The sequence below is a fragment of the Ammospiza nelsoni genome, chromosome 8 (assembly GCF_027579445.1).
Source record: "Ammospiza nelsoni isolate bAmmNel1 chromosome 8, bAmmNel1.pri, whole genome shotgun sequence".
Classification (NCBI taxonomy): Eukaryota; Metazoa; Chordata; class Aves; order Passeriformes; family Passerellidae; genus Ammospiza; species Ammospiza nelsoni.
Window position 1 is genome coordinate 31,662,789 of NC_080640.1, and position 13,829 is coordinate 31,676,617.

The window sequence follows — 13,829 nt, forward strand, 5'->3', positions numbered from 1 at the left end:
CATTTCCTCTGCATCTCCTTCACATAAATCCCATATCAAAATCCATGCCCTAAAGAGCTGAAATCACTGAGAAAGGGAAACACATAAAATAGGCTGCAGCTTCCAAGTGAAGAGATTGAGAAAAGCACGTAAAATGCTCTTACTTTTGACAGTAGCTGTCCGGGTGCAGTTGTAGAGGATGGCTAACTCCCCAAAAACTTTGCCAGGTCCCATGGTGCAGAGCTTCACTCCCTCTTTTGTCACTTCAACCTTCCCATCTGTGAGAAAAAGAAGAGAGAACGACCATTTTAAAAGGGCAATTAAATAACTGCAGACACTTTAAAAGGAAGGCAAATGTTTTTTGAGATTTAACTTCTAAAATTTATTTGATTTCAGGCCAGTTTGGATGGGGCTTGGAGAAGCCTGGGATAGTGGAAGGTGTCCCTGCCCATGGCAGGGGTGGCACTGGATGGAATTTAAGGTCCCTTCCAATCCAAACCATCCTGGGATTCCATACTGTGAACAAAAAACCACCAGAGCCCTACAATTTCAAAAGGAACTAAATATATTATGAAGAAGAGCACATATATTCAGAAAAAGGTTAAAACCAACTACTGCATGCAGAAACTTTTAATGCTTGAGCATTTTTTAGCGGAGCATTGCCACAGTTGAGAGGGCCACAATACACAGAATATCACCAAACAACCTCAGAAAGCTTCACCCCATGCACAGTAACACCTTACCTGGTCAGAAGACTTCAGGTATCTGCTCACACAGAGCAACACCCCAACATCCCAGAAGGCTGCCAGCAACTGCCCCTCCTGTGCTTCAGCCCAACCTTTTATCCCCTCATGTTGATGCACTGCACCTGTGTGCCCTCTGCTCCTGGGGGATTGGTCAGTGCCCCTGGGCTCATTAATGGCTCATTATCTTTAATATCACTCACCTGTCCTGCACAGCTGCAGCCCATTAGAATTCACAGAATCTCTGGGTTGGGTCACAAGAGACCTCCAAGATCATCGAGTCCAAACCAGCCCCAATACCTCAACTAACCCTGGCACCCAGCGCCACATCCAGTCTGGTTTTAAACATATCCAAGATTGGTGACTCCACCACCTCCCTGGGCAGCCATTCCAGAACTTTTTACCTTTCTGTAAAAAACTTTTTCCTAATATCCAACCTATATTTCCCTTGGCACAGCTTGAGACTGTGGGATGAGGGATGAGACATTGGGGATAAGGGTCCACTCCCAATTCCCAAAAATTCTGTGCCTACAGAGCATCTGCACAGTCAGGACATACAGTACACCAAACAGTGTGAACTTTGTTTCACCTTTTAGACTTCCTGGTGAAATTTCCCCCAATTTTTTGTGTTCAAAAAAGAAAAGATTTAGGTCTTTTACACCCCACACAAAAACGGCGGTGAGATGTAATTTTGGTCATTTTCCCTGAGAACACTCATCCATGAGTAACAGACCTATCATAGAAAAGAAAATCACTCTGACCCGTGGCTATTATTTAATCCCCATCTCTCCACCCCTTGCCTTTCTGAATATCTGGTTTTATGACGGGAAATCTGCTTTATCAGCTTATCTGCATCATGCTGAGATGTGTGAGGAAGGGTTAAAATCCCAGGTTGGATGGAAAGAAAGGAGCTCAGGACCAACCTGGGAGGTTGGAAGTGACCCATCTTTTAAATATTGGAGGGTTTGAAAGGCAAGATTTGAAAAACAAGAGCCAGGAGAAGAGAAGGAAGAGGGGACAGACATGATGGGATTATTCCCACAAAAGAAAAAAATTGGGAAAAAGAGCAAAGGTTTCAAATCATAGCAGTCACTACAAGACCTCCTCTGGCACCCAAAACTGGGAAACAGCTTCAGGGTTCACAGAATACAATCAGAGAACTGAAACACAGACTCATTTAGGTCAGAAAAGGTGATTATTTATCAAGCTGAAAACGGGTGTTTGGTAAATATTATGGCCTAAAAGTTACCTGGGCTGTGGGAGTGTAAAATGGCAGCAGTGCTTTCTGTGATACAGAAGCAGAGTTGGGGGGATTCAAATATCTTCACTGCAAGTTAATTTTATTACTATTTTCATAAATGTTTGATTCATTTCTTCATATTAAGTATCAATCTAACAAGAAGAACAAAAATAGGTGTTTATCTCAAGAATGAGCAATATCAGCCTTTAGTGGAGCTTCCCACGCTTCAGAGATTCCTAAATCATTTTGAAGAATGTCATTTTTTGTTTAATAGAACTGAGTTTCAGCAGCTTTTTCTGCAAAAACCTCTACAACAAAAACCTGCAAAGGAAATTACTTTACCTGCCTTTTGGCTCATGGGTTCCAAAGAAAGATGGGCAATTCTGAGCAGGAATAGGATCACATTATTCCCAAGTGTTGGGGAGCACAAGAAATACATTGCTGATGAAACTTAAATACTTGTTTTAAAAGTAAAGAGAAGATTTCCCAGCATGATATTGCAGGTATTAGTGAGATTAGATAAAACAATGCTCTGTGGTTTGGTAATTAATGTGCTCTTTAATTACAATTTATTATCCTGGAGAAAGCCTCCCATTCCCCTGCTGTGTAACTGAGCAATCTGGAACATTAAACACCTCACCATAAGATGCCCAGACCATGAGAAAAATTCACCTTTTATGGAATTAAAAGTTCAGGGGACTGCTGTAGGATTTTTCCCATTTTCTTTTCCTACCTGGCAGCCTGTACAGTGCAGTTTTCCATGGAGCAAACAAACTGTTCTGCTGTATCAAGCAGACAAAGGAACCAAATGGAACACAACACAATATTGATCAATTAATGGAGATACATCTGCAGTTTGCCTCCACCAGACAAACACTAAATAATGCAAGAGATGCTTCTCTCCAGGCAGGAGAATCAGAAAATGCTGCGTTTCAGTCCAAATATTGAGCATTATTGAATTCAACATTATTTTTAATTTACAGCTTGAGCTGATTTTGGGGGAGCATTAGCTGGCATACAAACAATGCAGTTTTCTGTCAGCTGTAAGAAGCTATTCCATAACAATGTGTATGATTTTTCAAACAGAGTATAAAATAAAAATCTCAGTGCCTTCAGTTCCTCAGTTCCAAGGGCTCCAGCCATTCCCTTCCCAGGATGAACACGAGAAGGTGACCAGAGTTAAGGGTCACTAAAAGAGATCGATGCCTCCACAATCCACTAGCCTGCTCCCAAGAGAAATAGCTCCAAAATTCCCTTTAACCACGCAAAACACAAAATATTTTGGGTTCTGCAGGCCCCCAAGTCTCAGTTCTTTGGTTCTTTATCCTTGGATACTCCCAGGGATCCAGGGGCATCCACAGCTGCTCTGGGCAACCAGAGCTCCACCTCACCCTGTGAGGATTTCTGGGAGGTTCACTAAAACTTCATGAAATTAAGCTTTTCTTATGAAAAACCAGTCCTAGGGGTTGGAGCTGAACGATGCTTGGGGATATTCCATGAAATCCAAGAGGGAACAGCTTCACAACCCACCAGCCTGCTCCCGACAGAAATAGCTCCAAAAATCCCTTTAACCACGGAGAACTCAAAATATTTTAGGTTCTGCCGACCCCCAAGTCCCAGTTCTTTGGTTCTTTATCCTTGGACACTTCCAGGGATCCAGGGGCATCCAGAGCTGCTCTGGGCCACCAGAGCTCCACCTCATCCTGTGAGGATTTCTGGGAGGTTCACTAAAACTTCATGAAATTAAGCTTTTCTTATGAAAAACCGATCCTAGGGGTTGGAGCTGAACGATGCTTGGGGATATTCCATAAAATCCAAGAGGGAACAGCTTCCCTTGCTGCCCTGATCCCCAGCACACATTCCTTGGGCCTCTCAACCATAGCCTGGCTTTCCCACATTAAACCCTGCGTGCTAATTACATTGTAGTTGCCAGTTTAATTGTGGAGCAATTAAAGTTTTAATTGCTAAGTGGCTGCCTGACTTCAGAGCCGGTCCGATGAAGATGTGCTAAGGCTGGTGTTTGTTTGGGAACACAAACCCGATAATGGTCCCCATTCCTCATGAATTATTCATTGAATAATTCACGGGGTTGTGCCCCGGGCGCTGGGAATCCTCCCTACTTCACCAGAAGGAATATTCCCAATATTAAGACTAAAGACAGGATTTAGGGTATTAGGGTATTTTTTTTTTTTTTTGTCACAGACCTTCTTAAGATAGTGGAAGGTGTCCCTGGCCATGGCAAGGGATGGAACAGGATGAGCTTTGAGGTCCCTCCCAACCCAAATCATCCTGGGATTCCGACTGAGAACGAAAACCAGGCTGACACTGAATAAAATAGGCTTAAACTAGGCTGACACTGAATTTCCTCTTTTGTGGTTCAAATGATCCCATCCACTTGGCATTCTGGGAGGTTATTCAGGAATTTACCAGAGCACAGACCCTGGCACAGGTTCTCCATTCCTGGCCAGGTTTTGGATCACCCTGGGATAGTGCACCCTGCTGCACCTCTGTCCCAGCTTCAGGAATCATGGAAATAGTTCCTGGAAAATCATATATACATGGAAAATCATAGAATGGTTTGGAAGGGACCTTTAAGCTCGTCCAGTGCCATCCCTGCCATGGGCAAGGACACCTTCCACTGTCCCAGGGTGATCCTTGGACACTTCCAGGGATGGGGAACCTGTGCTCTGGTAAATTCCTGAATAACCTCCCAGAATGCCAAGTTAAACACGGATCATTTTAACCACAGAAGAGGAAAAACATGAATGAAGCACATAAGAACAAAGCAGGATCAACTCTGTCACCTACAACACCACCAACAAAGCACAAAGGTTTTGTTTGGATGGGGACATTGGGGGTTTTGTCACTCTGTGTCCACCCAATTAAATGTGAAAAAAACGGCTTGAAATTAACCTTGAAATCTCTGGCTGAACTGCATCCATGTCCCTCAAATGAATGGAAGGATAGGGTAAATTGCACTCATGTGACTCTCTCAATCAGGAGGATCATTTTTTTCTCCCCAGTAATTAAATGGTCGTTTTCTCTTTCCAGGCACAGGAGAAAACAGATTAAGTTGACCTGAGGAACTTGTCAGCCTGTGTGTAATTTATATAATAGACCAAATTTTTGCAATGCATTATCAGCTCTTCCTTTTTCTTCCCAGCACTGAGGAAAGGGCACTTGCTGCTTCAAGCCAAAACCTTCCATGACTCCAAAATCCAAATAAATCTGAATTCTAAAGATACAAGAATATCCAGGAGAGTATCTGAGAATCCCAGGTGGATTTTTCTGTACAATTGGAGAGTTTCTCCTGTTGTCCTTTAAAAGCAGGAATGAGCCAGGGACATTCCTACCTTGTATTGCTCCATACCCAGCAGACACCTGGAAGACCTAATTCCTTATTTTCAGTTCTCTGTCCCTGCAGTGCCTCTGGAACAGGGATAAGAGCAATGGATTTTAGTATAATTCACGTTCCTGGGCCCCCTTCAAGTCCTGTACCCTCAGGAAATAAAAAAAAAAAAGGCTGTTTCACCCATGAAGACACTAATTATTCATCACATTCCTATGCCAGGTTGAAAAATACAAGCACTGCTAGTGAAAAATGAGGAATGTTAAAAAGCAGGGTTCAGCAAGAGCTCATGTATTTCTAAGATATAAATTTCATCCCACAACTCCAGAAATGCCAGGAGGGGTGGGAGGAGGATTCCCTCAATTCAGTGTGCAGCATTCATGAATGACTATTCAATATTTGATTTCATCTGTGCCTGTTTCACACTTGGACTGCAGCTTGGTTTGTTGGATGCTATTCAAGCTCTGCTCTGAAAACTGAGGAATGATTGTTTGCAGAAAGTTTTCTTTAGGAAATAGCACTCTGGAGCTGCAGATTTTCCTGAACAAGGCTGAATACATTGCAAAAAATGGCACTTGAGACAAAGCACAAGTTACCCTTACAGTGACAAGGATAACTTGTCACTGTAAGGGTACAAGCCCTGACAGGTTTCCCCTTTACTCAAATTCAAGAAAGTTCTGACAGAATAACTACAAAATCAGTGAGGGAAAAAAATAAATAATGCATATTTTGCCAAATTTCAAATTGTTTTCCCACTGCAAATACTTGAGAGAGTGCTTTGAGTATGGAAAAAATAGCATTTTTCCTTTTCCATGGGAAAAGCCAAATAAATTCTGATAGCATTTTCTGGACTTATTTGGTTTTAAGCTCCTGCAGCAGCCGTTTAAAGCTCAGTCTTTCGGAGCTGGGCAAATAAAGAGGAACTGAACAGGGGCAGCTGGGCAGCCTGGAGACCAATGACCCTGCAGAGCCTCATCCATATCCCATTCCCTAAAACCCTCCAGTGAGCTTTTCCCTTGTTGGATAAACCCCAAGAGGAAGGGAAATGGAGCCAGACCTGAATTCTGGCTCTCAAACCTCCAGCTGTGAGTGGGGACAAGCTCCAAGTCCCTTCAGCAAATGCATTTGGAGTTGAACAAACTGATTTTAGCTCCCTTCAAACCCTCTGGGGTGAGGAGTTTTTGTAGGATTTCCTTGCAGAGCTGTCAGTGTTTGGCACTGGGATTTGTTCCAGGCAGATTGATTGTGCACCTGCAGAACATTGTCAAATATTATGGGTGTGTAAATTTTTATCAATATTAATTTTTTATTTCTGTAAGTTACAGCTTCTCTAGGAAGTGGCTGTCTCAGGGATTTTAAATATATTTGTTCTTTTATTGCTGCCTTTCAAGTCAAGATTCTCCTGGGTAAAAAGGGAAAGAAGGGAATGAATTTGTGCTGGTTTTAGGGATCTCAGCCTCTGGTTTTGATGTGTTATCTTTGACATGAGACTGCAGTGACTGCATGTCACAGTATCACTTATCAATCACATTTCAAAAGTTATTTTCAGTTTGATTGAAGGATAAATTAAAACAGACTCCTCAGTTCCTCTTTTTTTATTTCTTTATACCTTCAACTTTTGATTTTGGTTGTTTGTTTGTTTGTTTTTTTGTTAACATTTTGACATAGAATCATTTAGGTTGGAAAAGCCCTCCAAGATGGAGTCCATTAACCCACCACTGCCACGGCACCTCTAATCCATGTCCCCAAATGCCACATCCACATGGCTTTCCAACACTTCCAGGGATGCTGATTCCACCTCTTCCAGCAGCCCCTTCCAATGCCTGACCACCTTTCCTGTGAAGAAATACTTCCCAAAATCCAATTTAAACCTTCCTTGGGGCTGTTTTCTCCCATGCTGAAATGTTTCCAAGGTATTTTGAAAAGCCAAGAAATGAAAATGAGAGCTCTGAAAAGTAAGGGAGGAGGTTTGCAACTAGGAAATAAATTTGGATTGCAGGATGTAAGAGCTGTTTGAGGCAGGCGAGCAAAATGTCTTTTTTCAGAGTATTCCACAGGGAACATCTCAGTGTTTTAAGGGGGATTATTTTAACCAAGTGTCTTAGAAGGGCTGTGAAAATGAAACAAATCAGGGTTTTGCTCACAAAAGGCTTTGAGTACCAAAAAAGGGTCATTTTGCACTACTGGAATTGGAGCTGTAATTCCAGGTTAGGAGGTGCTGAAGCAAAATTTGGGACAAACATTGCAGCTCAGCAGGGCAGGCTGTGTCCTTCCACAGAATGCTTGGGGGAAATGCAGTTTGCATTTGGGTTTGTTTGCTTTTGAGATTGAAACTCGTTATTTATCCAGGTAAGAGTGAGGGAAATTAGACAGGCGTCCCCTGAAGGGTATTTGAGCTTTTCAGTATTTTATCCAGGGGAAATATGAGACTCATCCCTTCTCTCTGGTCACTTTTTGCTCACATCTGGACTTCAGAAGGATTGGGATAAGGGAAGGTGTGTGAGGATAAACTCCAACATCTCCTACTCTTTGCAGATCTTCTTGAGTTTCAGCTTAACTCCTTGAGTTCCTCAAAAATCCAGCTGAGCAAACCACACCTTCTGTTGCTTTCCCCAAGCATCCCAGACTTTTCTTTCCCTCCTTTTTTTCAGCCTCCTGATGGAGGAATCAGGCAGAGCTGTTCATTTCCTGGGAGCTGTCCAGCTGAGGGGCAGAGTGTGGGATCAGTGCTTGTTCTGGGGTGGCACATCCCAGTTCCAGGGATGCTGCTGATTCCACCTCTTCCAGCAGCCCCTTCCTGTGAAGAAATACTTCCCAAAATCCAATTTAAACCTTCCTTGGGGCAGCTTAAGGCTGTTTTCTGTGTGCCTTGGTGCTTACATCAGACAAAATATCTGTGAGTCCCACAAGAACCAAGGTTGTGCTGGAGCTCTGGAGCTCACCTCTCCATAACCCTGAGCAGGGATCTGTATTACAGTAAAGATCTTGGAAAACCAGGTTAAATATATGTCTGTGGGTATAGTTTTATATGGTTTTTGAGGATGTGCATCTCCCTTTGGGAGAGGGTCCATTCCAGCTATGTGGAAGAGGTTTTACAGCAATTTCTGTGAGCCAGAGAAAAGTTTGATAAGAGGATCCAAGCTCACCCCTGAGAGAATTTTCCACCAAGGTCACTGACATAGAAACCAAGAAAGAAAGAAGGATAAATAAGAGAAACCTGCATTTGTCAATTCCAATGATCACTTTGTGACCAATGAGTGGAGTGCAAACTTATGAGCTTTGTAAGAATGTAGAAAAAGCATGCATCTTAGAAAAAATACAGTTTGAAGCCTTCTGAAAATGAAGTGTGTTGCTTTGTATTGCCTCCATCTCAACTATGACACACCTGCAACAAAAAAATCATCATCATCATCATCATCTGTGACGGTGTTCACAGGGGTTCTTGGATGAGGGAAGAGACGAGGATCTGACTCCATGTTTCAGAAGGCTTGATTTATTATTTTATGATATATATTACATGAAAACTATACTAAAAGAATAAAAGAAAGGATTTCATCAGAAGGCTGGCTAAGAATAGAATAGGAAAGAATGATAACAAAGGTTTGTGGCTCGGGCTCTGTGTCTGAGCCAGCTTGGCTGTGATTGGTCATCAATTAGAAATAACCAACATGAGACCAATCACAGATCCACCTGCTGCATTCCTCAGCAGCAGATAATCAATGTTTACATTTTGTTCCTGAGGCCTCTCAGCTTCTCAGGAGGAAAAAATCCTAAGGAAAGGATTTTTCATAAAAGTTGTCTGCGACAATCACCATCATCATCATCATCATCACCATCATCTTAATAGAAAAAAATTCCAAACTAGTTTTCTGTTCTCCCAGAGTGGAGGAACCTGGAAAAAGCCATTTATTTTGCTTTGGCTGCAGAGTTTTGTGTGGGTTACAGGAAGAGATAGTTGGGAGTGCACGCAGAGTGATTTTTTTGGGATAACTCATTAGGCTCTCTCCACTTCTCCTTTCAAGGGGAATGTTGGCAGTTTGGTGTGGATCAGGCACAGCTTGGATTGGAAGATCCTGGTGGGTTTTTTCCAACCTCAGTGACTCTGGGATCTCCGCAGGCTCTCAGTGCTGTGCCTTCCTCTCATCTGCCTTTTAGTCCCTATCTTTAAAGCCCTGGGGAAGTTCCTTTATCCTTTTTTCAGCCGCTCTCAGTTCTCCCAGCCCCTCTCTGCCCCCAGGCTGCTGTTACACATTTCGGCAATCACCTCCTTTCTTTCCACTCCTGCTGTTTCAAAACGCTCCTGCAGCCGGGCTGGAAACTGGGATGGAGCTGAGCTCTTATCCCCAGTAATCCTTGCTCTGGAGTGTGCCTTGATTTAAATCCAAGAGGTGTTACTGAAGTCACAGCTCCAGGCTGCAGACACGGTACACGCTGATTCATGGCTTCAAGCTCAGGTTCTAAAGGATTTCTTTAAAAGCCAGTGTTAAAAAGAAGTTTTAGGATGTCATTTTTTTTGGTCCCTGCCAGGGAGGTGGGGCCAGCTTGGTAAATACTTTCTGGTTTTGGGTTTGTGCTGCTGTCAGGTTCTCCTAAATAAACTTTGTGTGAAAAATGCATGTATTTTATGATTGGCTTTTCGCAAATATTAAAATGAATATTATATGTGTTGTGTTAGAAAGTAATGCTGTATTAATTCTCTTAAGTAGTGTGGTAAATATAGTTTTAGGTTATAAAAAATGTTAAAATAGAAACTATGCTATGTAGGATACTTTTTTTAAAGAAAGGACTGGCAGCGAGACAGCAGCCACAGGACACCTAAAACTTTCAGAGAAAGAGAATTTATTGCCCCATTATCAGAAGAAAATAATTTCTTCTCACCTCAAAGGCACTGTCAGGATTGAGAGGAAGAAGCTGACACTGCCCAGACAGAATCCTGTGTTTGAATGGAATTTATGCATCATGTATGAGGTGTATGAATATGCAACAGGCTGTTGTTTTTAAGGGTTAATCCTTTGTTAACGTGGGTCCTTTTCTGGGCTCGTGCTGTCCAGAAAGAGGTACCTGAACTGTCCATGACTCTTTGCTTTTATTGTCTCATATTGTCCTAATTCAGATTGTCCAAATTATTATTACTCTAATTGTATTATTATTTTTATAACCATTTTATTACTATTAAACTTCTAAAATTTTAAAAACAACTGATTGGCGTTTTTCACAGCCATAATACTTTTTAAAGCCACTGCAGCCTTAGTGATGTTGCACATGCTCACAACTCCTACCTGTGGTAAATAATGTGAGGAGATGGCTAAATCCACCTGAGGGACACCTGAGATTAGGATTTATTTGTTCCTTCCAGCCCACAGGGTTTGACCAAAGAACCAAACAGCTCTGAGTGCTCAGTGACTGCAAGTCCACATTTCCCATCCAGGTCTCATGTTCACACAGCACAGCTCTTTTCTTCCCTATTTTCCACGTTTTCCTGGTAAATAAACACCTGGGGTGAGGCTGAAGGGGCTGGGCAGGCAGAGCTCTCACTCAGATGCAGCAGATCTGCACTAAATCAATATTTTCACCTGACACCTGCAATGAGCTCAGCTCTGAGTTACACAAAAGCAGCAGCAGCACTTTGGTGCCTTCACTCCTCGTCCAGGCACGAGGGGTTTGGAATTGCTGGTCAATAAAACTTGGCAGGTTTCTGACAGCAAAGTGCTCCTGACAGAACAGGTGCTGCAGGATTTCACCGTGCCTTTTCTCCCCTGAAGGCAGGATGGGAAGGATTTCTTGAGAAAACAAATCCTTTCTCACTTAACAAAAATAATTCTGCTCAGCTCAGATTCCCAACCACCTTCACAGCACAGTGAAAAACTCTATTTAAGCTTCTCCGCTGGGAGAGAAAGGTGCAGGCAGGGCCCTGAGGAGCTGCTCCCTTTCCCATTTTATCCTGCAGCCTCCCAGGGAGATGGATGCCTGTAATTTCCTTATTTCACCCCAATATTTAGTCCACTTTGCACCTAACTCTGATTTAAGACTTTCAAAGCATCCTGTGGGAAAAGGAAGGACAGTTCAGAGCTGTTTCCTTCTAGGAAGAGATGGCAAAATAACATCAGTGGCTCAACCTGAGTTTTATTAAAAAATGGATCATAAAGCATCCAGAACAACCAAGAAGAGAAGCAGGAATAGGAGAAAAGTGTCAGCAGCAAACAAAATTGGGAATCCCTGGAGACCTTCACATGCCTGGAGGGTTCAGGCTCCACCACAACATGGGAACAATGATACCTATGAAATAATGATTTCTTTGCTCTAAAATACTCTGCTCCTTTATTTCCCCAATTCCTTCTCTGTTGGTCTCACAAATGATTCTTTGCGGTTTCTCCCAGAGCTTTTCAAAGGCTGCTTCCTTCCACAGAACTCCAAAAATCCAGACTTCACTGGGAAACAGGGAAAGGATGTGAGACAGGTTGGAGTAAACAGAATTGTTCTGCCTTGCCTCTGCTAAAATATGGAGCTGAGTTTTCCTGGAAGCCATGTAGGGATAATCTCATTGCAAACAGCAGAGAAAGAGAATGGTGAAAGTGGTTAGGAAAACATTGGGAATCAGTAATTTGGGAAAAAAAAATACCTCTACTATGAACTGTAGGAGGTTATTTGATTCAAAGAATAAAAAACAGGAAGAAAGGGAGTGAAACTAAATATCTAAAATAGAGTCTTGTTTCTGAGAGAGAGAGAAAAGAACAATTTATCATCCCAGGGCTGTTTGTTCCAATAGTCAAATGCTTTGAGCTGAGAATGAGGGTGGCAGTTCTGAGGCAAGAAACCAGGGTTTAAACCACAGTAAATCAGAGAACCCCAGGATGGTTTGGGTGGAAGAGCCCTTAAAGATCATCTCATTCCTGCCTCAGGCAGGGCAGCAGCAGGCCAGCTGTGAGCACACAAAAATCCAACTTCAAATCTTGATTTCACCAGATCTGCTGCTCACTTTTGCTCTTCTCTGGAAGAGCCAGCACTGCTGACCCCACAGCAGGGTGTAAAACACAGCCCAGCAAAGCCTGCCCTGTGCTGGCAGGGATGGAGCAGCCCAGGAGGCAGCTGAGGATTTCTGAAGCACAAAGAGAATTCAGAAAAGAAACCCTGGTGCAGGAGGAAGTGGCATTTTTGGGAATAGATATCCCCAAGGATGGAAATCAGCATAGTAGGAGCTCTTTGCTTTGTTCAAACACAACACAAAGAGCTGTAAGGAAGTTTGGACCCATTTTATACAATCTTGGAAAATGCAGGTAGGGATCTGCATTTAAACAAACAAACAAACAAACAAATAAATAAATTAATAAATGTATAAAATTATTTCTAATTCTAAAAGAAAAATTCTTTATCAATTATTAAATTTATACTTAATGAATTATAAATTAAATAATAAATTAAATCTATATATTTATTATATATAATTTTGTATATTATAGAAATGTTATATAATAATTAAATCTCTATACAATAAATTTATTATTTATAATAAATTATAAATTAAATATATCATTTTAATACATGAAATTATTATAATAAATTTAATAATTTTAATAAATAAAATTATTTATTTTTACAAAGTTTGCTGGGTGATCACTGCCTGAGCAAAAAACTCCTTGGAAGTACGAGCTCTCATTCCAAATCCAAGGTGACAAATGGGCAAATTACAAGATTAGAAACACCTGGTGATATAAAGGAACGTGATTTCTCTGTCAAATGTGTTTGAAGTCTCCTCTGAAAACACAACAAATTGAGTTTTAATTACTTTTGCATACATCAAGTCTGCACTGAACTTTGAAGTAGCAAAGCTTCACTTCACTCACTGCTGCTGCAATTTGCACCACTCCAGGTTAATGCAATGTCTGCTCCCTACAAATGTGAAATGCATTCTCTTATGAGCTGCTACTTCATGTTTGCAAATCAGCACGTTGGCTGGGCTCAGAAAATGTGATTTATTACTGTCTGGGACATGAGAGAGCAGCAGGAAGCAGCTCCTGATGATGGAGGGAATACAGAGTGACAAGTCCCATTTGCTCCTGAGCTCTGTCACTGTGGGAAAGGGGGGGGGAAAAATCTGATATTGCTCTTTCTGGGAGAGCAGAAAACAAAGTGCCCAGATCTGATCATCTGCCTGCAAACAATTTCTCAGCTCACAGGCAGTGGCTTTGTGTGACAAGGTGCCCTGAAGACACATTTCCTTCAGCAGGTCAGGAAGTTCTGGTAATCCTGGAACAGCAAAAGTGCAAGGGCCAAAGGTTAAAGCTAAACTTATCAAGTGCCAGTGCCCTGGCCAACAAAATCAGGGTAGGAGTTTGGAGTTTGGATGGGAAACAGGTCTGGCTGTTTGGGATTATTTTCCCATAGCAAACACCTGTTTTCATGCCCACAGGGCTGGAGCACTTCTGCCTCCTCCATTCCTACACTGGCTGCTTCCTGAGAAGCTGAATCCCAAAAATCACACAATCCAACACAGTCCTGGGTTGGAAAGGACCTTAAAGCC

The 13,829-nt window shown here is 42.1% G+C and overlaps 1 protein-coding gene across 1 annotated transcript in view; it reads right to left on the bottom strand.

The window, feature by feature from the left end:
* Nucleotides 1-13,829, bottom strand: part of PRKG1 (protein kinase cGMP-dependent 1) — a 351,478-nt gene that overhangs the window by 205,603 nt on the left and 132,046 nt on the right. Inside the window, exon 3 of the mRNA XM_059477119.1 lies at nt 144-257. Coding sequence (XP_059333102.1) covers nt 144-257 — 114 coding nt within the window. The remainder of the gene's footprint in view (nt 1-143; nt 258-13,829) is intronic.